General features: G+C 40.4%; 1 protein-coding gene across 1 annotated transcript; it reads left to right on the top strand.

Annotated features, from left to right (window-relative positions):
- Positions 1-20,305: 20,305 nt before the first annotated feature.
- On the top strand, positions 20,306-25,600 carry shhb (sonic hedgehog signaling molecule b). Its single transcript, XM_049599435.1, has 3 exons — positions 20,306-20,602; positions 21,559-21,820; positions 24,759-25,600. The coding sequence occupies exons 1-3, from the start codon at positions 20,306-20,308 to the stop codon at positions 25,430-25,432; spliced, it is 1,233 nt and encodes a 410-aa protein (XP_049455392.1). The 3' UTR covers positions 25,433-25,600.
- The last annotated feature ends 335 nt before the right edge of the window (positions 25,601-25,935 follow it).

Genomic DNA, 25,935 nt, shown 5'->3' with positions numbered 1-25,935 from the left:
GTACCTGTTAATTGAATGTTATCGCCCTCTGACAGGTGAGACTCATCAAAAAGGTTGAGCCCCCTAGTCCTCGGATTGGTCAGCCGCACCCACCGGGGATGTACATATATGTAGGGCAGAGATGTTTTCTGATATGTCTGATGAAGGTCACATCGACCGAAACGTTACGCCAATAAATGTTTGACTGAGAGCGATACAGTGTGCGGGAACCTTTCTTTGATTTTGTGGACACGTTTTGGGTTACACCCTCTTCCTACGCAGCTGTGCCTTCAGGTGTGCTGAGATTTTGCATTCACCCTTGGTAGCAAAAACACCTAAAATGACATATCCAAATTAAAATGACTGTAGCCTCTGAACCGCTCTGAGTACATGCATGCGTGAGGTCTTGCCAGAAAGAAAACTCCCTGAAGTTTCTTGTTAAAGTGTCAGAAACACTCTAGGTGATACAGAGACAGACTAATGGGCCTCTGAAGTCAGTAAAAAATTGAAGGTTTTGCCTAAACCCAGATAGCACACATACATCTGGCCGATGTTGGCTTGAGGACGACACATCGGCCCTGACTTTATAACGTCTGACAAGCGTCGGCCGCATGGGCGGATATCTTTAAATTTAATACTCTTTTGTCCCAGCTCATCAAACGTCTCTGTTACGTCGGCTTTGGGTCGGCCCTGTGCCATAGAATGTCTGCCCACATACGGAAGTCGCCACTGAAGGCGGAATTTCATCTCCGCGGTGTTTGTTTGGAACTGAGCTCGCAGGACACAGCATCTCATCGCAGTTGGTTTCAGGTAAGCTCTACTGGAATAAATTGGCAGAAAATAGCTTTGTTGTTTCTTCTGTGACCGTTAAAAGAGGGTCCTGGTGAGTGGCGAAGCACGACTGGGTGTATATAGCTTAGCACAGCTCCCCACCAGCTAATCTTTTGTTAGCTGTTAGCTACTTTAGCGGTTTAGCTCATGTTAGCTAACAGGCTATAACTGTGGTGTTTTCATTTTATTTTCCCTAGTTGACGTTATCTGCTCATCTGGTTATTGTGAACACTCGTTTTGGGTTAAAGTGGAAGTGCCCAGAGCTGCCACCTGTGGTCCCCGGCCCCCCGGCCTGACCTCCGGGGCCCTGGACGGATGCTCAAGTGTGGGTGACAAGCGCAGAGAGGAGCGCAGAGGTCAAATAGTGAAATTTAAGGATGCCTTCGGTATGTTGGTAATGTGATTTTATGGGCAATTTATCAGTTGAGGTCTCCTCCTCTGCAAAGCAAACTGACCAGGTGGCTACAGGTAATAGCGCAGTTTTGAAGCCACTGTTTTTCCGAGATGAAGGACTGATTGTTGAGCTGCTGTTAACAGTTAACGGAGTTAATGCCGGATCCTGTTATTTAACAGTTTCCACACTGAATGAAGCAGAGTGACGGACCCAAAGCCTTCAATCTGGCTAAAAGACAGCTGAAATGCTAAAAAAATACAGTGGTGAAGTTGGGATTTGTTTCTTGAAGTTATGTGCACATCATCTTTTCTGTGTCTTGCAGGCTGCCAGGAGAAGCGGACTGGCCATCAGATATTGTTTGTGGAAATTTGAAAATAAAGTTTCTCAAATTGACTTTTGTCTCTTCATTGTGCACACTTACACACGAAATAGGGTAACAGACAGCTATTTTTGAATGTTAGCATTAATTTCTCACATTGAATGGTGAAATAGTTGTAGTTTGAAAGGTCCAACCTAAATGAATAAAGGTCGTAATTAACAAAGCATATTAATATTAATGAAGGATCGCCTACTGAGTGCAGCTTTTTATTGATCGTTTGAACGTCGCATGGTGGTCATTTTCGATTAAAGGCCGACGTCTCAGCGACGTCTTGGCAATGAGCAAACGCTCTCCCTGCTACGTCTTAACGATCTAAACTTGATACATCGGGCCAATGTCGGCTAGATGTATGTGTGCTATCTGAGAAATAAAATAAAAAATGTGTTTCAGGATGAACTAGAAAAGCACTCAGAGAGTGCAGACCTCCACCAAGTAGGTGATATTCCCTCCCCCTCACGTTCCCCCCCCCAACGTTAGCTAATTGCTAATGTTGGCTAATGTTAGGTAGTCGCTAATGTTAAGCTAACTTTCGCTAACTGCTAACGTTTGTCAATCACTAACGTTATGCTATCTTTTGTAACGGCAGGAATAAACACACCTGTAGGAAAGGAATAGGCAATGTTGCTGTTTATGGCTGTTTAAAAATGTGCTGGCTTTAGTACCAGCTGAAGATGTCTTAAATGTAATCGCTAACGTTAGCTAATCCTAGTTCCTGATCTAAATCAAAGAACAGAACAGAATCCACATATAATCAACATCAATGAAACCCTGTCAATTCCCACAACAAATAAAATAAATCCAAAAATAAATCTCATCTTACAATACTGAGTCATTTTAAGCTCAACCACTTAAGAAAGCTAACTGACCCCGCTGGCCACCAAACAATATGTGCTTTTTAACCTCCACCTCACCCACAAGCACCTCGATTTCTGGGTCAGAAGAATTTGTTTTCTTGGTTTTCCTCTCATTGGCTGGCTCATGTCCATGCATCAGCATTAATGAGATGCTTTGCATTGGCCATTCATGGTTGAATGTGGGAATATGGAGGGGGGATATGAGGCTGATCCATGTGCAGACAATTCCATGTTGATTTGGGATTTGTAATAGAAAATTTCAAACTGGCAGGTGTATGCACAATTTTATAAATCAGATTTCTTTTCTGGCATGCATACATTTCCTTATTTGTACATACGCAAACATTTAGTGTGGATTATAAAACTCTCTGAATTTTATAAATGAGGCCTCTGGATTCTCAGTGTTTGGATGTTGAGGGGAGAGCAGACATGTCCATCAGCCTGTATTGTCTGAATCTCTGGGTATGGCACCTCTGGGAGTCTGTGAGACGGGCCAGGGCAATTAGGATATTAAACTAGCTGCCAACTTCAGTCGACTAAAGCTTTTAAGTGATGCCATAAATTCAGGAGTGTTGTGTGTGTAGTGCATGTCTGGTAGGGAAGTCAGACAGAAGGGCAGCTTAGGTCGGAACAAGCATCACTGATGTCATGCCACTGAGCTCCCAGTGGGACACAGAGTTCAGGAAAAAGGGCAGTGCAGTACCTCACAGATTCTATGTGTTAAGACATTTAAGGTGTAAAGCAACAGTAAGTTATTTTCATTTTAGCCCACACAAGTAAAAGTGTTTTTTTTTATCTGTTACTATATACTAACAGTAGTAGATGAGGCAGACAATCTGTGGAAAAAATTGTGTCAGAATCTGGTGAACTTATATCGCTGCATCTTAGAGTGCATCTTCAATTCCAGTTTCCAGTTTATCTTTTGGAGCATTTGCAGAAACAGCTGATACTGCTGTTCTGTAGAGAAGGTCAGCTTTTGATTAAAGCATGGATAGATTAAAAATGTAACACATAAACCCCTTGAATAATCAATTATTCAATTCAATCAATTTTATTTATAAAGCCCAATATCACAAATCACAGTTTGCCTCAGAGGGCTTTACAGCATATGACATCCCTCTGCCCTTAGGACCCTCACAGGGGAAAAATATGGTAGAAACCTCAGGAAGAACAACTGAGGAGGGAACCCTCTTCCAGCAGATGTGCAATAGATGTCGCAAAGAACAGATCAACATAATAATGACATCTTTCAATTCTCATGTCAACAATGGCAGACTTCTTTGTGTCTACTAGTTTAGATCAGAGACCAGGGAGAGACAGCAGTATGGGATCCATGTCAGCTTTATGAGGAGTTGGTTTTATTGTTAAAATGAGGTAATGATGTGAGGTAACACACAGGGGAGGACGAGGGGCACGGATGCTCTGTCTCACACCAGTTAACGACCAGCCAACACTGGGGACAGGGTTTCTACTGACTTTATATGGCTGCTGTTAGGAGGTGCTTGAGATGAATGATAGTCCAGAACAGTTGTCCAGGTGTCCTTGGGACGCCCCCGCACCAACTTATCATCACCATCCATAAAAAAGGAAAAAACGATCGTTAATTCCAAAGCTATATATTTGATTTAGTAGATATTCTACAGCCTGCTCATACACCTCTATTCTTTTTAGATTGTTTTGAATGGTCTCCTTCATTAAGTATCTAAATTATATAGCAGCCTTACAGTATTTTGATAACTGATTCACATAAAATGTCCCCTATACAAGTGATGAGCACGAGAAGATGGCTGATTGTAAAAGTGTCTTTGCTGGCAGAGATGTTCCAGCAGTTAACCCTCATTAATCATGTCCCTTTTCTTTACTCTGCCTGCGCCTCATCTGCCAGCACGATATGGTGTCATTCCTTTTGATCAAGAGTTGTGTTTAATATTTTGTTGCTATCATTAAAGGGGAACTTCACTGATTTTCCACATTAATTTATGTCTCCAGGTGTTAAGAGTGCTTCTGCATATGTGAAAAAAGTTGTAGAAAGCTTTTTGTGTCTCCAGAGGGAGCTGTGTGTAGTCTGATAAAAGGCTCATTCCAGATGAACTGCGCCTCGCCTGGAAAGTGGACGAGAGCAACCCAGCAGCAGGGGGTGATGATAAAAGGCTGCCGTCAAGTTGAACAGTTTCTTGACAGTTTCCAGCAGCCTTCAGTCTGTACAGGAAGTCACAGAAACACTCACATCCTGATAGATTTGATGCACATCTGTAGTCTGTAGATGTTATTTAAAGAATCCTCACATCCCAGTTATCACAAGTCTTTTGTTGCTAAATGCTTCAAAATCAAAACATTCCAATGTTAATATACAACAGACTATCATTAGTTTATGATTAATGTATTTAGTCTGACTGGTCTAATAAATGTCACCATCAGTCACACAATTCTGTTAACATAATAAACCTTCAAATCAGACAAATAAAATCTGAATCTCTGAAATTCATCAATAATGAAACGTTCACATAAAACATCTTATTGTTGGGTCAACATCCAAACCCATCAGCTCTTCAGTCAGGTGAGAGCCAGGTGTTTCCCATCATGCCCTGGGTCTTGCATCTATCTGTTCTATGAAGCATTCATGTCAGTAGCACTGATGATAGTCATGGACTGAATCGTTTGTGTTTTACTCATTCTTTATAATTTTTTTTAATTTGCACTTTGACCACCTCTTTTTCTGCACAGTTGTCTTAAATAGATTATCTTAGTATTGATTTCAGCCCATAGACCTTATTCATGGTTTTCTAGCCCAGTTACATTGGTGTACCGGTACCTCCTCTGCTGTCCTATTTTAAGACACTTAACTTTTGGAAAAACAACAACAACAACAACAAAAAAACACCTTTCAAAATATCAAACTATAATTTAGCAGCCCCCTGCAGTAACTGAGAGCCTAGTGAGAATCACAGACTCTCTGTTGAGGACCCAGGGTCTAGGCTATATTGCAATGGTGGGCTTTTGTACAGTTCTGATACTGTGGCCAGACTCTAGGTAGGACAACTTTCCACAATGTCAATTTTCCTTTAATTATAACCCTGCATATCTGAAAGGTTGAGGGGAGGAATATTTCTACTGAGCAGACCATTGAATGGGATCTTTGTTGTTGAATTGATGACGCTAATGTTGATGTGAGAGGTGACGAGGTTCAAGCCATTGGTGCTGCTCTGATCCCCTGATGGTGGTTAAAGGAAAGATTAGGAAATAGAGAGAAATCTCATTAGTAGCTAGATTTAACACTAATTCCCACACACATTTCCCATAAAATCCTCTTTTGCCAGCCCAGTGTTAGAGCCTCATGTTGTTCCCACTAGAGGCCTGGATAAAGGGACTGCTCAGGAGACCTGATATTCCCCAGATAGGAGATCACTTCCATCAGAACAGAGACCATGCATATTACTTGAGCAATGCTTCCAATTTAGCATGAACCAGTCATTTAAAACATGCAGGTAATAGGAAGGTAATAATGTCAAGTTATTTTGGCATCCTACAAATTTGTCCTGTTATTGTTGGTCAATTGATCAGATTAAAGTTGTGACACAACAAGAAGTGTTCATAACTGATCTCATTCCAGCTAATGATATTATACCACATACTCTCCCACACACGCAGTGTAGAGACTGATAGAAGGTGGCCTGCATCTGCACTGTATTTTAGTCAAATGAAAGGCAGACTGGAGGCTGTTTGCCAAATTATTTCTTTGTCTAACTGTTGCTCAGCAAACCTGAGCTTTTGCATTGATTTTAAGTAGCTTTTCTCTAAACAGTGTAATCTTGGTTTAGCATTTGCATAACCATAAACTACTGTAATATTGTTCAGGTTATAATATGAGCAGAAACTGAAATGGTTGAGTCAGTTTCTGAGTTCCTGTCACACTGAGTATGTATTATCAGCACATTGATGATTTCAGCTCAGTGCAGTTTTGATGTAGCATACCTGACAACTCTCCTGATTAGTTAGAACCATATTTAAAGATCATCTACTTTTTTTCCATCTAATTTTTTAAATTACACTCAAAGTAATTAAAAAAAAACAAACATTGATTGATCAACTGATGGATCAGCAGGCATCAAAAATTCATTCACCCACCAAGAGAAAAAAGGGGTTCTGCCTGTGATTCATCACGAAGACTTTGAGTTGTCAGTTTGGCCAGACTGTCAAAAAAAAAAAAAAAGAAGTTGAGAGTTGTCAAGAAAGTAAGCTGCTTAGATGAAGGTGTATCTGTTACTGGGAAGCAGACTTCTTCCTCTCCCTTTCCTGTCACGTACTATCCCAGAGGAGAGAGAAAATCAAAATAAGATCTCCTCTTTGTCCAGTCTATTTCTCATAGACATAACTGAGCTCAATATAACATCAAAATGAGATTCTGACCATTTCCTCATACCTGTTAAATTCAGCTCCTGAAAAATAGCCTTCCTCTTGTCTTAGTCCATTCCTGATTTGAAATCTTAAAATGCTCTTGTTCCTCTGTCACTGCAATCATCTTTATTTGTCTGAAATAATCAGCTCTTGAGATAACAGTAAAAAATGAGCCAGTAAAATTTCAGAAATTTGTCTCAGTGATCAAATTCAAGTCTCAACTCTGCGTATTTAATCTGTTGTCAGAGTTAAGAAACCTCTGATAAGGCTCTGAGCACAGCTGTTTGTTTACTTTTGTCACTACGGTTTCTCTTCTCATGTGCTGAGCTGAACTGCCAATCAGAGTGATCTCATTCACTGACAGGTTCTGCCGACAACAATTCAACATAGTGAATTGCACCCCCGAAAAAAAAGCCTACAGGGGCCGATGAGGTGACACCAGACACTGACTGAACCAAAATATTTTTTTGTCAGCACCATGGGAAGAAATCAACAGTGTTTGCATTTATTGGTTCATTGATTTTATTAGCCTGCCTACCGTAGAGAGTGAGGAGAATCTGCCCCACAATCTTAGGCTCACAGACCAAGCGATGAAGCTAAATAAGATAAATACACATATATTGCATGATATGAGTATGATTTAAACAGGTGTCTATGCAGATTACTCCTTACTAAACAGCAACAGAAATAGACTTGGACAGTAAACAAAAGCAGGGGGGCTGTGGTTACCATGGAGATAACAGAAACCTTTCGCCAAAGCATAAATTAAAAATGTCTTCAACTTTTTAATGTCTGTCAAGTGACACTTTTCAAAAGTATTGCACGCCCAAGCATAAATCAGCCTTAAGAATCAAGGCCACACTGTGATGACATCACAAAGACATCATTAGTATTATTCTCTGAGACTTGATGAAGCTCCTCAGAGCCACAGAAGACATAATACATAGTGTTTTCACAGGCCACTTAAAATGTGTGTAGGCCACTTAAAATGTGTGTAAAATCAGTGAGTGCCCCTTTAACACTAACTTGATCAGGAGTGTGAGAGTAGACAAACACACAGATAGTGGTGAACAGACAGGCTCAGATGTTCTCTAGGTGTACTCCAGGAGTAAAAAATACATGGGGCTATGAAAATGCCTGATCAAGGAAGTTTTGTGTGTGCAGAAAACTGAGAGCTTTGTGGAAATGAATAAGTAATATATACTTAATCATAAATCATTTGTAGGACTTATGTAATGATAAACTAATCACCAACCACTCATTAATAAAACATTTTCAATTAATTAGATTGCAAATAGAAGTTAAATGGTATTTACACACACAAGCAACTAGATATAGTACTAAATATAACGTACTGTATACCAGCGTTTTAGCATGTGCACCAAACAGACAGCAGGACTTTTTGGATCCAGTCATCTAAGGTTTGGTCAGATGCAACCCAGTCTCACACCAAAGTCATCAAAAACCGACGCTTGGTCAGTGACTTCTGGCGTCAGACACCGACCCAAACGCTGTCCTTTCACATCGGCATGATACATGTGATACAAATGTGGTGGGACAACAATGAAAGTTAAAGTGGCAGAAGTTTGAGTAGGGTGGGTGGGAGCGGTGGTGGATGGGTTCAACAACCACCAACCTTCACCCAGCAGACGGGTGTTTGCCTCTAATGAGGTTGTAAAACCAAACCCTATTCTTTTTTCCTATACCCAACCATGTGCTCTTGTTGTTGAAGGAAAAAAAACCATCAACTCAGGTTGTTGTACTGATGTAGTGCATTTGTTTTGAGAGAGACTGTATGCAAACTGTACATTTCCTGTGAAAACAGAAGTGTATTTTGAAAACAATGCCTCCAACAGGCTGAAGTTGACAGAGCATCCCAGAATCTCAACAACCAATGCACCCAGGGTACCTTCCACATCATATGTCGACGTGAAAGTCCATGACTAAACATTAATATGTGACGAGGTTGGAAAGTTGTTTGAGACTGATACATTTCACTGCGTACACAGACACAAGGTTCAGAGCTCAGTGTTGAAGTCTGACGTCCCTGACCAAAGTGGACTTGAGCCTCTTTATTATTTTATTGAGAGAATGTATCTGGTTTCCTTTCAAACTAATAAGATTATGAATAACAGAGGTGTTACATTTCTTGCCGTGATGGCTCTGTGTAGAGAGCAAATATCAACACCTTCACACAGACCACCTTTTGAAAGATGAAACCATTTTCACATACTTGTCAGCATTTATCTCATCATGTCTTCTTCATAACAGCAGTTCACTTGCGTCCACTCAGTTCAAATGGAAACAGAGACAGAAAGTATCGTTTGATGGAAATGATGGAATTCATTCTTCGTTCTGTTTCAGGTATTTGAATTTGATGCCACTGTATTTTAACTGAACTGACTCAAAGTGACTATAGTCCAGTGTCATGAAGTTGACAGCTGGTCACATGTACTGTAAGTTTGTGTCAGTGTACATGAAATTTAGAATTTTTTTGACATTTTACTTACATTTTACAGACAGCCCTTTCCAGCAGGGGTTGGGATTTATGCTCTCTTCAAACCACCAGGCTCAACTGACAGAAACAGTAATTTTACATAGCTGAACGCAGGAGCTGCTGGTGTATTGCTGCCTCGATCAGTTAGTCAGTTTGTGTTATTGTGTGACTTTTGTTTGTCTGAACTAACCACTTTAAATGCCAAAGACATACAATAACACAAACAGATTGACTGATTGAGGCAGCGGTAGACCACCAACTCCTGTGTTCAGCTATTTAAAAGGCCTTCGCTCCCCATTGGAAATTGCTGTTTGACGGCAAGGTAAAGATGTGACAATATTATAAATATAGTGTTCACATCAACTATGGATTTTTTAGGTGGCTAAAATAACTTTTGCTGCTGCCCCCATCCATAGCTATACATGGCAGTACTCCTGCTTCTCCAAACTGGGGGCATGCCGAGTGCCCACTGACATCTACTGAGAGTAATACAATGACTTTGGATATCTCATACACATCCACTCAAAAAAAAAAAATCATATTTATGTGATGACATGTTCTATGACATTGCAGGTTCATTTGAGCCAAACATTTATGCTTTCTAACTCAGTACAACTATTTGTCTCAAAGGAAGATTTGCTGTGACGGACACAAGCCTGACTGAGTTCTTTAGTTTTTTAAAGGTGCCGGAATCACTGCTGCTTGCATTTTGCTTGAGTTCCTTGAGTTAAGTCCTCCCTCAAAAACTGCTGTGCCATTCTGTTAATTTAGCCTGAGCATCCATACAATTTTGAGACATGCCATTTTTAGTGCTTCAAATATGTTATTTTCAGTGTTCTTTAGTGTGATGAGGTTAGAGGTGTCACTGGTCTTTGTTGAACATATGGAACCATAGCTTCAGTGACAGTCACCTCAAGAGTAGACTCAAATGATCTGGAGCACCAAGTGTCAGTGGCTTACTGTATCAATCAATCACTAGTCTAGTAGATAGTACTGGCAAACATCGACATTTTATGTCCTGTATTGTTAATTATGTAATGAAGAGAACAATGCCAAATATTTTTGATATATTTATTGAAAGAGCTTAAAGGAAGACTACAATGTGCAAGACAACCTAATCACCAGAAAAACATGTTTGCAGTGTATGTTTCAGCAAACCACAGATACGTTACATGTGAACATTATCATGTTGCGCATATCTTGAAACTTTACATAGCAGAAGTGTTGTGGTTAACACAGGTAGGTTTAGGCACAAAATCCACTTGATTATCTATAGGAAAAGATTATGTTTTGGCTTAAAATACCCCGTTTGGGGGGCACAATCCCTGCTAGAAAAGCAGCATGTCTCAGTAAAAATCAACGGCTTTTCGCGGCACAAAACACCCATGCTTGAAGCCTAAAACCTGCTGGAAACACTTCAGTGACTCACTTAAACATGTTTGCTGGTCTTGAACAGTAGTCTGCAGTAGCTGCAGTAACACCCCAATGTATTCTGATAAAACGGCTTCTATGATATCTTATGAAAAATGCATGCACACCAGTTCATCTGCTATCCTATGAATAAAGTACATACAGTTATGTAATTCATGTAAAGTTATGGAGATTAGGTTTAGGCACTATAAGTAACTGCGGTTAGTTCACTTAAAGTTCGCACAGATCCAAACATGCAACTCCAGGGGAAAGTGTTGTGTTGAGTTTTTTGTGACTCACCCACCACTCCAACCTGCTTCCATACAAAGCACTCAGGACTGCTTCCTTGCTTACTGCTATCAGTGGATTGGTCATGTGATTGCAGCCTTTCAAAATACATATACATGAACGCATTTGAATGCATTGCTTTTCACAGGAAAACATTATGAAAAGTTTGTAAGAACAGCCCATGCACCATCTCCTCCACCTCCTGATTACAAAGTCAGCTCATATACCATGTGACTATAAAAAAAAATTATATGATTTGTATGAATCGTGTAAATGTAACATATTCGTGGTTTGCAGAAATGTACGAAGCCAACATTTTCTTCTGGGGACTAGGATGTGCGAGATAGGGGGCATGTAACAGGTAAAAGAGCCAAGCAAGCACCCACTCACTGTGTAAGTTGTGTTAGCCAAGCAAGCACCCACTCACTGTGTAAGTTGTGTTAGCCAAAATATCCCTCATCTCTTCCCTTGACCTGGGACACACTGTTTGTTGAGAAGCCTGCATAATCTGCAAACTGAGATCAGGTCACAGTGTGGGTAAACTTGAGATAAGAGGACATTTATTAATAGCAGGCATAAATGTTAAGGCCTGTGATCAGATGATGTAACATGTCCAGTTATGGATTTAAGGCTAATACCAAATGGAAATGGGTGTTGAATGACATTATATATAAAGAATAAAAAAATAAATAAACTGGCACAGATATAGATAGGGTGTAAAAGTCTGCAGATGTTCGAAATGTGCGAACTACAAACCTTTTACTGTTTTCACTTTAAAGATCAGTAATATGTACAAAACACATTAAATCCTGTTACCAGTGTATCCAGATTTTGCTGGTTTGACTCCTGAAACCACAATTCCCAAACCGAGAGAATTCCAGGCAGTCTGAATACTGTCTGAGTGTGTTTTAAGACTCCTTCATCCACAGCAAAGGACAAAATTCCACACTGTCCCTAACCCTTATTAGCAGGTCAAAAATGTTAAGCAGTTTCCTTGTTGTTTTTTCCCCCATTGTACAGCAGCTCGTTCTAATCCCAAAAGGTTTAAGTTACACTCCAAGTAAATGGAGAGGAGCTGCAGGTCATGGACAAGTCCAGTGTCTTAAAGAAACAGGCTGAAATCTGGGGGAAATTACTAGTTTGCTTTCTTATCATGAGTCAGGTGAGAAAATTGATATTAATTTGATCTCTGTACATTCATCAAGTCACATGTTTAGCCTCAGCACAAAGATTGGAAGCAGGAATTGCAGTTATAGCCATGTTTCCACCCAAAACTTTCAGTATAGTACCTTTAGAACCTAAAGTAACCCCTATGGACATACCTAGACTGTAGATCGTAGATTTAGTGTTTTCACTGCAGACTGTGGTGGGGTGGTTGTTACTCGCTGTGCCAATAATGCAGATGAATGTCCAGTGTTTCCCACAGGACAGGAATCTATTTGTGGTGGTGTGGTCCTGGGGGGGGGTATTAAAAATATTTCAATACTCATCTGTGTGAAGAAGTGAACATCCAACATCAGAGTTAATTACTAACAAGCAGAACCACACGGCCGGGCTCCACCGGCTGCAAACCTACGTCACGTCAGCGTAGGGTCTCAGCGTATTCATTTGGGCTCCACTGACTGCGTACGGAAGCGACACGTAGAGAAGCCAGCGGGGTTGTTTACCGTTTGCCGAGCCGAGAGGCTGCATGTAGGCTGCATGAAATGTTAAAGCATTTCCCACCTAAGTTATTACATATATTTGAGTTATCTACAAGTTTACTGTAGGCCTACTGTTTGTCATCTACTCGCTTTCAAATGTCCGCCACGGACATTTACACAATGTCACGGATAAACATGGGTAAATGCATGAAAAAAAATCATCACATATCACCTCTGATGGTGGCTTATTCATTTAAAAACACATTGTGCTCGTTTAGCAGAGTATTTCATATAGTTTTTATCTGCTGGAGGGTCGCGTAGGGGAGCGTAGCGCGACAAAAATAGAAGAGCCGCGTAAAATAGAGAGTTGTCGCGCAACAGACAGTGGTTGTCGCGCTGCTCCCGTTGCCAGTGGAGCCGCTGTAATTGATTAACGGGGTGGCGAGCTGCTACGGGACTCACACTGCAGTTAACACTACTAACAGCGTGAGTTAATGTCTCTGCACATGTTGAGCTTCCACCTATGTTAATACAGACACAGGCTAATAAAACAGCTAATATAACATGATGAGTTAGAGTTGTTCAGACCACTTTTGGACTTGTTTGCCCACATATTTGTACCGAGAGGTCTTACTTTCGTCTTTGGATCCGTTCTGCTACTACGTCTGCTTCTTCTTCTTCTGGTGGACCAGGTGCGTTAAGTGCGTCTTTACCATAGACTGTATAGTCTTTACGATGCATACTGCCACCTATTGCACCGGAATTGCAACGACAAGCTACATTCACAGACAGTGAGTCCCATTATAATGTGTTTATGAGCGAGGTCGAACACGTAGCGCCAAAAGCAGAAAAATCTATATGTGGCGGAGATAATTTATTCGTGGTGCACCGCCACAGATAAATGAATGTATGGGAAACACTGGAATGTCTGTCTAATGTTTACTGTCTACAGAATGGGGTTTCGAGAGAAAGACTTGGATATCCTTTGAGACTTTAAAGTCATAAATGTGCAAGAAATAATAACACTGAAAAATAATGTTTCAACACTGGGACATTAAATCATTGTTGTGTTCACGTCTGTCTGTCCTGGAAGAGGGATCCCTCCTCAGTTGCTCTTCCTGAGGTTTCTACCGTTTTTGTTTTCCCAATAAAAGGTTTTTTTGGGGAGTTTTTCCTTATCCGCTGCGAGGGTCATAAGGACAGAGGGATGTCTTATGCTGTAAAGCCCTGTGAGGCAAATTGTGATTTGTGATATTGGGCTTTATAAATAAAACTGATTGATTGAATGTCCAATCAAGACATCCTGTTTTGGTTTAAAAATAAACTGAAATGTGTGCTGACATCTGGGACATTACCTGGCCGTTTTTTTTCTCGGAATACTTCCCCAGCTGGTTAAGTGACCCGGGTCCATATTTTTTTTCTTACCTACAATGGCCCTAATACAGCGTTATAAAATATGTGAACTTCAATGTGACCAGACAAACCCACTCTCTAAGGTCTGACAAATATTCAATCATTCAAATTGCCCTTCTGCACACACACACACACACACACACACACACACACACACACACACACACACACACACACACACACACACCACTCTCTTTACTCCATGATCTCATTTATTGATTAGTCTTACAGTAGTTAGAAGGTTGTATTTGAGGCGTTTGAGGTGAAGTCATATCCATCTTTTTCTCTTCTCTTCTCTTCTCTTCTCTTCTCTTCTCTTCTCTTCTCTTCTCTTCTCTTCTCTTCTTGTTATTCCGCCTCACCGTTCTATATAAAAAGGTGTCTCGCCTTTAGGCTGCCAGAGGAGGTAGTAACAGCACTGAAACGATGTCTGTATAAAAGGGATAGTTGACAGGATGGAAACCCGGACGGGATGGGAGTGATGTTTTGACAATGTGTTAGGTTTGAATCCCACTGCGGGAGATTAAAAAGTAGCTGGTAGGAGTTTTCAGCTAACTCAAAAAAGAAGAACAGCTGAAAATGCCTGCAAATTGGGAAAACAATGAGATCCAGGAGCTCCTTACCCTCCAAGCACAGAATGAGATCAGCTGCCATATAACAGAGATGGTAAATGATTGCTATTGCCATGTTAATACAATTGTTATTGTTTATAAAGTGCTGCCAAAGCATATGTTACAGTATATGTCACACTCGAGGCCAACTATCCTGTGTTACATGTCACGCCTCTTTTGATTGCGTAATGCTGGCATGCCGTCACATTGGAGTGGCATAATTGTTGTAATCGTTGGTGGTTCTGTGTTAATATGCAATTGCGCATTTTTTCCATTTCCACTGTTGCAGGTTGTGGATGGTACCAATGGAACTATTCCTTACCATCCCCATTTTTGTTTACCCTACTGTTGGGATACCTAGCACACAGATCTGGTTCTAAAAGGTGGAGTGAGAAACACTGCAGTCTGTTGATTGCTCAACAGCGGACGGCCACGCTTGCTCAGGGCTGAGTTGTGGCTGGTTTTGTAAGCACTGTTCATACTGTGGCAAGTCTTACATTAGTGAACTGTAACTATAATAATAAGGGATGTTTTGCTGCCTCTCACAGCAACTGTAATAGAGAAAAATAATTTAATTCACTGGGCTGACTGCTGGCAATTTTTAAGGTGGAACGTTTATTTGTAATTTTACTTAGTGAGTTGACGGCATGAGTCCAACAGTGCACCTTAAACTTCAATATGACAACTTTACATACATACATATATATATATATATATATATATATATATATATATATATTTAAATTTGACCAGATTATGTGAACTGCATATATTCTAATCCTCACAAAAAATACATCGTGGAGCATCGTTCCTGTGGGCTCTGGCCAGCTGCATCATATTTTGATGGGTAGAACCACCAACAAAGCGTCGGTATATGATGAGATGGGGTGAGAGCAGGTTAATATAGCAGTATAGCTTCTTTATTTGACTCACTCAGGGTAAGATGTCTGACTGTTTTATTTCAAAATATTGAAATCTGCTTTCCAGTACACAAAAGAAAAATAAAGAATAAAGCAACAGACCATAATCAGGTTTAACACAATTTCCATCTCGACAATATAGAATTTAGTTCCTCAGCTCCTCTCAGTGACCTTTGTCCCATGTGTTTGTATGTATCAGTACAGAGTGAGGGCCCCAAGGTGACTGTTCCTACTGAGAACCAGCCTGATTCCCCACTTAAGACTCTTAACATAGTTTGAGGATCAGGATTGCGAGAAATGCTAATTCTAATTCCAACATTTTAACAATTCATGCCTGGAGCCTGAGTCCTCGTTGTTAATTGATGTAGAGGCCACTTTAATACAGCAACAGAGTGACACAAGCCAATGATACTGCAGCTCAGAGAGTTAGGGCCTGACTAAAGGATGTATTGAATGTCAGAGGGAAAGGATATCTCACAGGCTTTTTGTTGAAATACTACTACACCTGTATCATTATTTTCAGTAGATAGTGGGGGGTGGACACAGTGGGGGATGGACACCCCCCCATCTAATGTCTAACTTGTGTTATAATTCATTGATTTAGTACCACTTTACAGGAGTAGTACCTTATGTGATTTCATGTGACAAATAAATTTGATTAAATTATTTTATTTTCTTTATTTTCTGTGCCATCAGTTTGGACTTAAGTGAAGGAGATGAAAAGATGCTCTGTGCACATAGCGGTGCTTCACATTGCGCCTTCATGTCAGTTTGTACCCCCTTCCCTGGATCAATTCATCGTCATTTATACTGACTTTGTATGCAGTTGTGCAGGCACTGAAATTGGCTTTGTGTTCTGCCTGAACACTCAGAGAAGGTGCTAACCCCAAACAAACAAACAAACAGATGAATAGCAGCTTGGCATGGAGGCAAAACGTGCTAAAAGAAATGTGTGTGATTCCAGCAAAGAGGAAAACCTTGTGGAGTTGTGGCAGCAGAAGCCCTGCCTGTATGATGTGTCCTCCAGCTCTTACCATGGTCGGGTAAAGAAGGACAAAGCATGGAAGGAAATATGGAGTTGCAGCTGCCAGGTGAGCAGCCTAGCAGCTACCAAACAAGTAAGTTAAGTTAAGTTATTTAATAATGTGATCCTCTATGTTATGCTTCACAGCTGGAGAAGTAATAACCCGTGCAGCATCCATGTGCACTCAGTATGGGAAACTATTGCATTGTACGTAGTAGCCTGTGATTCAGTAGGCTCTGTCATTGAACAGTCTGCATACATCAAACTTGATGTCGTACCCAAGTTAATTAGATCCATGTTGCACAGTGTAGCTTGTGCTAAACTTAGAGGAGTGCTAGAATCTCACAGTCTGTTGGAGGCTTTAGACTGAAGAAAGAGGCCTGTTAGACCGTGACCAGAGGTGGATCGTCCTATAGGGGACATATGCAGCTGCCTAGGGCGCCACCCATACGGGTGCTCCCTTCAGGTTGGGACTGAGCTGCTGTCTTACACGAAGGAGGAGTTTAAATGTCTTGAGGTCCTGTTAAAGAGTGGGAACCTCTTGCATGTGGCTTGGCCAAAGACAGTGTGGTTTAGTGTCCATGCTACTTTGAAGAACCCATCCAAAGGAGCCCAAAACGAATGTGAGGAGACCAGGCAATAAAAAAAATATGTATACATATAATATTTGAGAATTTTTCAGTTTTTTTTTCATTGACCTTGATTGCCACTGGTATTTCACTTTGTTTTGCTTTCTCTCTTTCTCTCTGCCTGACCGACATGTTACCATTGCCTGGACAGTATTAATGAATCCTCATTAGTTAGGACATGCCTGTTTGGGCAAAGATGTTATTGCCATAAAATGGTAGTGACACGTCACGCACAAACAAGGAGGTCATGCCCACATGCGCAGACAGACAGACGAAGAGACAGATGGCATCTTGAAGGTCCATTTTTGCCTCCATGTCTCTCTGTACAATCTGCACACGTTCACGTCTAATTAGGAAATCTACAAATACATGGAACAAATACAGACACATAATAAATAGGTGCAGCAACAGATGTATGTTGGAACTTCTGCAAAAGCTGTAAGGTTATTAAAGTTGCCCTGTGGTGTCTTTGACCTCAAACTGCGCTGTGGGACAACATTTTACAAGTGGGTCCTTGTTTTATTTGTAATGTATCAATGCATGTGCACAAGAAAAAACAATGATCCATATTATTTTATAATTTTTCTTTTATCATTCATTATCATTTCTTTTTTTAGAGTGCTCTGTTTTTGTTTGTTTGTTTGTTTGTTGTTATTTTTTTATTTTGTGTGTGTGGCTGTTCCAAGATCTTCTAGAAAGGTGCTGGTAACATCAGTGCCACTACTGCAGGACATTTTAGTCATAAACTATCACAGTGAAGACAGAAAAGCCCATCTGTAGGAGCACATCGACCGTAAACTTCATGTTGCTGGTGAATGTTGTGATTTTATCAGTGTACGCATTGTAAACTTGTACTATGTGTAACTGTGTAACTATGTTAGATACCTGGCTAACATTGGTGACAGGATACTGTTGTCATGGAAACAACCCCCCCACATATTGTGTCATTAAAAAAGGGGGGTGGGAGGGCCTTTTTATGAACCGCTGGGATGAAGTGCTCCCCAGTGCCCTGCCACCACTTTTCTGCTGAAGAAAAATGCTATGTGGACAAACACCCAAACACACCAACAAATGAGGCAATGTACAATGTGTGTACAAGAAAACTCCACTTTGCAACTTTAAGTAGGCTACTCTCTGTTGCTGATGTGTACCAGTTTAATTGAGTATTCATGTTGTAATGACTCTCTTTTCCTCAATAACATTTCAGAGGCAATGTTGTGCATCATACTCCACTAAAGCTCCAAATGTCTATAGTTCAACTCTTACTGTCTTTTTTTCCCCTTTTTTCTTTTTTTGAAAAACCACCAAATGCAGTATTCCTACACGATGATAAAATGCTGTTTCAAAGCAATCTGTTACTGTAAATACTAAGTGACATTTGTAATTCAATCATTTGTGCCTTAAACCAGATAAATAACACCTCAAACTGATTTTAGACAGAAAAGAAAATTATCTAAAAGTATCAAAGCAGTTTTCCAAACCCACAGTGTGTAATTTGTGTGTATAATTACAGAATGAACACTCTCCCACAGCAACCCTGTGGTTAAAAGTACCAAAATCCCATGGGATTATACTGTATAGTCAGGAGCAACTCTGACTGTATTTGTCTGTTCACTGGAGTTATTCAGATTTGACACTTAGCAGTAAGTGAATATGGTTGTATTCAGGTAAAACCTCCAAAATATCAACTTTTCAAGTCCCTCAAAACACACTTGGTCCATCTTCACTTTTAGACATTATTGTCTTCTTTCCTCCCTTCTTTTCACCTGCTTTCATCTGGGAGTAAAAGTTAACAGGACTCCTCATGACTGTCAGCAGGGTCCAAGCTACCACTGAGTACACTGAGGTCATGTGCTCTTTATTCTTTTTTCCTGGGTGTGTACTGATGAGTATTGTACAGGTTGATTCCAGTAATACAGTCATCTAAATATAAAAATATCCGGTATGCCTCCACCACATACTGATGCATACTATCAGTCAAGATCACTTTGAATAATGATTCATAATTTATTAAAAAGTTTATTGAATAAATAGAATAATGTATATACTGTGTGCCACTCTGTTCCTCCATCACCAGAGACAGGTGGAGTGCAACATTTCCCGCTACAATGTAACACACATGAAGACATCAGAACAAAGTTATTTACAAAAATTAAATGTAAACTCCAAGATGTGGACACACTCTCTGACCAGACTATAATGACACATCTCCTTGGAGAAAATAGTGTCAGTGCCATAGATGCAGCAAGATATGTCTGCCTAAGAGACAACCAACACAACACATAACAACTGGAGTTCATCTCCTCACAGATTACACTCTGCCTTTCTATCTAGCCCTACATTTCACAAGTTTTCCTTGTTTACAATTTACATCTATGATTTTGTATTGATATGTTAATTGTTTCTTTACTGATCTTAAGCAAACTTAGTTACAGTATATATACAGGACACCTACAATACACACAACAACAACAATAACAACAACAACAACAACAACAACACATAAAAGCCGGAGTTTATCTCCCTACAGCTCACAGTCTGCTTTTTATTTATTCCTCTACTCCATTTTGTTTGTTTGTTTGTTTTCACACAAAACCATAAAACGTGTTTATAGATAAACATATACGAGACATATGACATATGTACGTATGTATGTATGTATGTATGTATGTATGTATATGCACTATAGCTATATGTTTTTATATTTTGCTCATTCATTTAATGACCTGTTTTGCTCTGTTGTAAATTGTATTCACTGCCTTTTAAATGTATTTGTGCTTTGGCAACACATGTTCAATGAAGCCTGTTGAACTGAAGAGAATTGAATTGTGTGTGTGTGTGTGTGTGTGTGTGTGTGTGTGTGTGTGAGTGTGAGTGAGTGAGTGAGAGAGAGAGAGAGAGAGAGAGAGAGAGAGAGACCTACAGTAGTTATGACACCTGCCCTGCTCCAGATGTAGTGGGTAAAAGTACCTCTAGAAAGATAAAGACAAAGATTCCCTTCGGAGGCACCGTCACCTCCTCCAGGATTCTCAGGTAAGATGGTCCTGATGAGAGTGATGCTGTCGGTGTCTCTCTGCCTGCTGCTGACGTCCATCGCCTCGGGCTGTGGACCGGGCAGGGGGTACGGAAAGCGGAGGCACCCAAAGAAGCTGACACCGCTGGCTCTGAAACAATTCATCCCCAACGTGGCAGAGAAAACCCTGGGAGCCAGCGGCAAGTACGAAGGCAAGATCACGCGCAACTCGGACAGGTTCAAGGACCTGACTCCCAACTACAACCCCGATGTCATTTTTAAGGATGAGGAAAACACCAACGCAGACCGACTCATGACACAAGTAGGTAACATCTGTTTCATTCGGACTGAATTATTATTCTCTTAATAAGAAGGAATAGGCGGATGTCAGATGTGAGGCGGTTCAGAGCGCATCGCTCTCTTTCTTACCGGTGAAACGTGGGGTCTGCTTCGTTTGGGTTTCTCCTGTCTAGAGCACGCAGGGCTCTGTGTGTGTGTGTGTGTGTGTGTGTGTGTGTGTGTGTGTGTGTGTGTGTGTGTGTTTAAGCAGTAGCCTATATAACAAGGCGGAAGTCTTAACTTTTATTATCACCAATTAACAGATTTCCTTCCTGTTTTATAGCCTACTTACTAGACCCTGACTGCATATTTTTCGTTAATTTATTATTTATTTTAATTTGGGTAAGCAAACATCTACAAATTTATCAATCTTTTATCTTTCTTTACATCCATAAACTTGGTTTTACTAAGAAGAGATTAGTTTTTCATTGTGCATCAGAGCTCTGCTTAATTTTAAATCTGGTATTTACTAATATTAGATTTATTGAATCTGTTGAAGAACCTTTAAACAAATCAGATGCTGTAACACAAGATGACATGTTGTGCATGATAGAGGCCATAGGTTTCATTATATCTCCTGCAATATCACATACAGTATGCCAACATCCAAAAGAAAACAAAAAAGAAAAAAAGTCATTTATCTGGAGAGAAATCGCTGTTCAGCTGTTGCAATACAAAGTGGAAAGAGTGGAAATATAAACATGAGATGAAGCCAAAGTGATCACTAAATATCTATATTAAACCATGACCAAATAACGTCAAACAAATCAGCATGGCTCCAAATAATATGTTTAAAGTGAGTGATGTGATGGTTATTACAACTAGTTTTGTTTGTGTTGGCCATCATTTCTATCAGTTAAGTACGATTATACTCACCAAGTAAGTTGCAAAGACCTGGGATGTCAATAATATAAATATAACATGTCTCTCCCTTTTCAGAGGTGTAAGGACAAACTGAACTCTTTGGCTATTTCAGTCATGAATCAGTGGCCCGGGGTTAAACTTCGAGTCACAGAGGGCTGGGATGAGGACGGCCATCACTCTGAGGAGTCTTTGCACTATGAGGGCAGAGCGGTGGACATCACCACCTCAGACCGGGACAAGAGCAAGTATGGCATGCTGTCCAGGCTGGCTGTGGAGGCGGGCTTTGACTGGGTCTACTATGAGTCCAAAGCCCACATCCACTGCTCTGTGAAAGCAGGTGGGTGGATCAAACCTGACCTGACTTTAAGACACAGTCCCAATCCATCATGTAGTAGATTCTGAGATATTTGACTGGATTACTGAAAACTAGCTAGACTAGCTGGTACCAAACAAAAAGTCCTCATCCTGTCATTATATAGTGAGAAACTTTATTGAAATAACAGGGGGACTGTCTTTGTGTCACATTTGATGTAATTTTTTTTGTTGTTGTGTGCCATCACACCCTCTGTGTAAAAAGACCTTTAGCATTATTTTAGCAAGTAGTAAGGTATGACCTGCTATATCTGACACTAGGCTCCTCAGCAAGACACTTCAGGTACCTCAGAAACAAAATAGTTAGGACAATTTTCAAAGGACTTTTTTTTCAGGAGACTTCATGTAGTCCCTGGAAAACATTCTTAACAAAAAAAAAAGAAAGAAAAACTTTTTTCTTTTAAATCATTACTTTCATTTATATATTTATTGCCTCATGTATTTATTTCAGGATCTATTTCATAGGCATACTTATTTATTTATTATTGACTAAAATGACATTCCATAATTATAAATGTATTATAGGAAAATGTCCAGCTGAAGTCCAATCTGTTTGTCAAAAGAAGTTGAAAATAAAAATATGAATTAAAACAGTCACTTCAAATTCAAATAAGATTGCCATTTTCATGTAATTGGGTTGTCCGTCCGTCTGTCTGCCTCATCCCTGTTAACATGATATCTCAAGAACACCTTGAGGAAATTTCTTCAGATTTGGCACAAATATTTGCTTGGACTCAGTTTTGAACTCATCAGATCTTTTATGGTCAGAGGTCAAGGTCACTGTGACCTTGCAGGGCTCAACAATAAGGATTGCCCGATTGCCTGGGGTAAGTAAAACTCACGGTCGGGCATGTAAACTAACAGCTCACTTGCCCGATCGGGCAAGTTGGTAAAAATAGTAAAAGGTTAATAACTAATTGATAAAATAAATGTATTTTAAAACGTGCTCTTCAGCTCTGATGCAGCGGTCTCTCTGCCTGAAGTCACAGGCACAGCTGTGTAATGTCCTGCCCACAGCCCCCATCAATATTATTTTGCGCGACGGACGCTTCATATAATAACATAACAATATACTATTTATGGTGTTATGTTATCGTGTCATTTCTGTCTCTACATGGTCACGTATTAACAATTCTCCTCTGCTCTCTGTATCGCGCATGGCGGAGTTCTGCCACACACACACACAGGTGAGGACGCTAGAGCGGCTCGGCTGCATTTTCCTGACCAAACCTGACCCCGAGCCCGGCGCAGTTTGTCAGCTGACAAAGTTATTGTTATGGACACTGTGTAAATAACCATCAACAGACTGCTGTTACGCACAGACAAACATGCTGCTCGCACAGCAGCGCAGCACTCATGCTGAGCTTGTGTTGCGTTCAGGCGTTGTCACGTAAATAACAACTTCCAACACTTAAATAGGTCATGGCACAAAACAGCAGCATGTCAAGTGACTTTTTACTGTTATTATATTCAATAAAATTGTATTTTCCTAAATCTTGAGACGCCTCATATGTAAGCTAGACAGACATTTCACCTGCTCATTACTGTGCACACATGTACTGTATGTACTTAGTCCTAAAGAGCCCTTCTGGTGCCAGTAGATACATAGAAACATCCCAGCAGGCTGGGAAAAAAGTTTCATGCATGTGAAAATTATTTTTCATGCGTGTGCTTCACCTCCGCTGCTACAACTCCATCCTAGGGGAAACACTGCTGTGTGCGTTTTGTGCAACAGGTGGATGTGGTAGTCTACCGGTAGAGTAGAGAGAGAGCTATGTAGCATTGAAGTAGAGTAGAGCAGGGCAGAGAGATGGAAGCAAAATATATTAAACCCGGTGTTAATACAGCAGAACTGGAGAGAGGGGTGAAAAATAAATAGAGGTGGGCATGGCTCAAGTAGGGAGCAAAATTATAGATGGAGAACGATTGACAAATTTTTCACTTTAAGCCCTGACACTGTCATATTTGTGTAGGAATTAAGCTACAATACATGACATATGTTGTTTTAATTAATAAATACAGTGTGAATAAAGATTACATAACATAAAAATAACTGCAGTCTGTGTAATTTGACAGCTGCTTAAATTAAACAATTTTTATAGGGCAAGTAAAAACTGACTTCGGGCAAGTAGATCTCTGACCAACTTGCCTGACCGGGCAAGTGAAAAAAAACCATAGCGTTGAACCCTGCCTTGCATCTGTCTCATTCTTGTGAACACGATATCTCAAGAACACCTTCAGGGAATTTCTTTAAATTTGGCACAAATGTCTTCTTGGACTTACAAATAAACTGATTAGAATTTTGTGGTCAAAGGTCAAGGTCAGTGTAACTTCACAAAATATGTTTTTGGCCACAACTCAAGACTTCTTTTGCTAATTATGACAAAAATTCACACAAATGTCTACTAGGATAAAATAATGAAGTGATATTTTATATCCAAAAGGTCAAAGGTCAGTTCACCGTGACATCATAATGTTCTGCAGAGAACAATTTTTGGCCATTACCCAGTGTCATATTTCAGGAACAAAAGGGGAAATATTTGGTCAGATACTGGATTGGTGACTGTAATCTTTGGTGCCCACCTTAAATCTGTGCTGATTGTATTGATCTTCTGTGTTACTGGCGGAAAGATGTGTGTGAAGCGTCCATGTTTTCACAGACATGGATGTAAACTAAGTGAAACTTGACTGGTGTGCTGAGGCATACAACCGCAAGGCAGTAACTCAGTATTTTTCACATTATTTTGTAGCATTTCTCAGAGAAAACATCAGTTGTTCCAATGCCTATAAACAAGGCTGGACTACGCTTTGCACTATTTTATGCATATCCCAGCCTTTATAGTAACCCACTCTACTAAATGTATATATCAGCACTAGTAAGTGTTACTGTTGCAATCTTGCAGAAAACTCTGTGGCAGCGAAGTCTGGAGGTTGCTTCCCTGGTTCGTCCATCGTGATCCTGGCAGACGGACGGACTAAACCACTGAAGGAGCTCCAGGTGGGAGACAAGGTGCTGACTGCTGACCAACAAGGAAATGTTGTTCCTAGTGACTTTCTCATGTTCATGGACCAGGACCGACAGATTATCAGAGAGTTCCATGTCCTGGAGACTGACGAGCCTCGTTGCAGACTGACACTGACTCCAGCTCACCTTGTCTTTGTTATGAACAGCAACAGTACCAACAGCAGGGACATTAAGGCCGTGTTTGCCAGTGATGTAAAGCTAGGACAGCGGCTTCTTGTTGTTGGGAAATACCAGCCCGACCGCCTCATTCCTGCAAGAGTGACAAGAATTCATGTGGAGAATTATCGAGGGTCTTATGCGCCTGTAACGTCTCATGGAACCATCATAGTTGACTGGGTTTTGGCGTCTTGCTATGCAGTGGTTGAAGATCATGACCTTGCACACTGGGTTTTTGTGCCAGTCCGACTGTGGTGCTCATTCTTGTCGCTGGTTGGGATGGTGAAAGAGCTCAGCAGTGTATACCAAACAGATGGAGTCCACTGGTACCCAGAGCTCCTCCACCATGTGGGAAGTTGGATTTTGGACAGTAGTTCTTTTCACCCACAAAGCTGAGATTTATATAGCTTTGACAGACTGAACATTCACAGCAAATTTTTTCATTAGCATTTTTTTGGTCTCACCTAAGGCTGAACATTAAAAAATGCTTTTAAAGGTGATAGAGATCACTTTCTACACATCCTCTTTGAGAGAGCGCACACACACCTGTTACTTTTTTTTTTTTTTTTTTCTTTCAACATGTTTTAGTATCATTCAGGTTTATCACAACTTGGCTGTTATTTTTGTAGTTTTGACCAATGTTCTTTACATCAATTACATTGTGCTCACAAAAAGTACTGCTGAGATCTGGGAACACAGTGACACTGCTACAAGTTAGCCAGATATGGCAAGAAACACATTTGCCTTTGTTTTGTCTTCCAAGTGAGTTTTTTAAGCTGTAAATCTGAATCAACCTTTTTAAACACAGAAGTCAGACAATAACACAAACAAAACAACCAATCAAAGCAGCGGAGGGCGCCTGTGAGGTAAAATTGCTGTTTTTGTCAAAGGCATCTGGT

Source organism: Epinephelus fuscoguttatus, linkage group LG15 (assembly GCF_011397635.1).
Source record: "Epinephelus fuscoguttatus linkage group LG15, E.fuscoguttatus.final_Chr_v1".
NCBI lineage: Eukaryota > Metazoa > Chordata > Actinopteri > Perciformes > Serranidae > Epinephelus > Epinephelus fuscoguttatus.
The sequence above is the reverse complement of the archived record's forward strand: the minus strand, read 5'-3'. Positions and strand labels throughout refer to the sequence as shown.

Excerpts from the sequence above, each read along its gene's own strand:
- shhb (XM_049599435.1), top strand. The coding sequence starts at position 20,306 with ATGGTCCTGATGAGAGTGATGCTGTCGGTGTCTCTCTGCCTGCTGCTG. Across the intron at positions 20,603-21,558 it reads CAGACCGACTCATGACACAA|AGGTGTAAGGACAAACTGAA; the intron begins GTAGGTAACATC and ends CTCCCTTTTCAG. Across the intron at positions 21,821-24,758 it reads CCACTGCTCTGTGAAAGCAG|AAAACTCTGTGGCAGCGAAG; the intron begins GTGGGTGGATCA and ends GCAATCTTGCAG.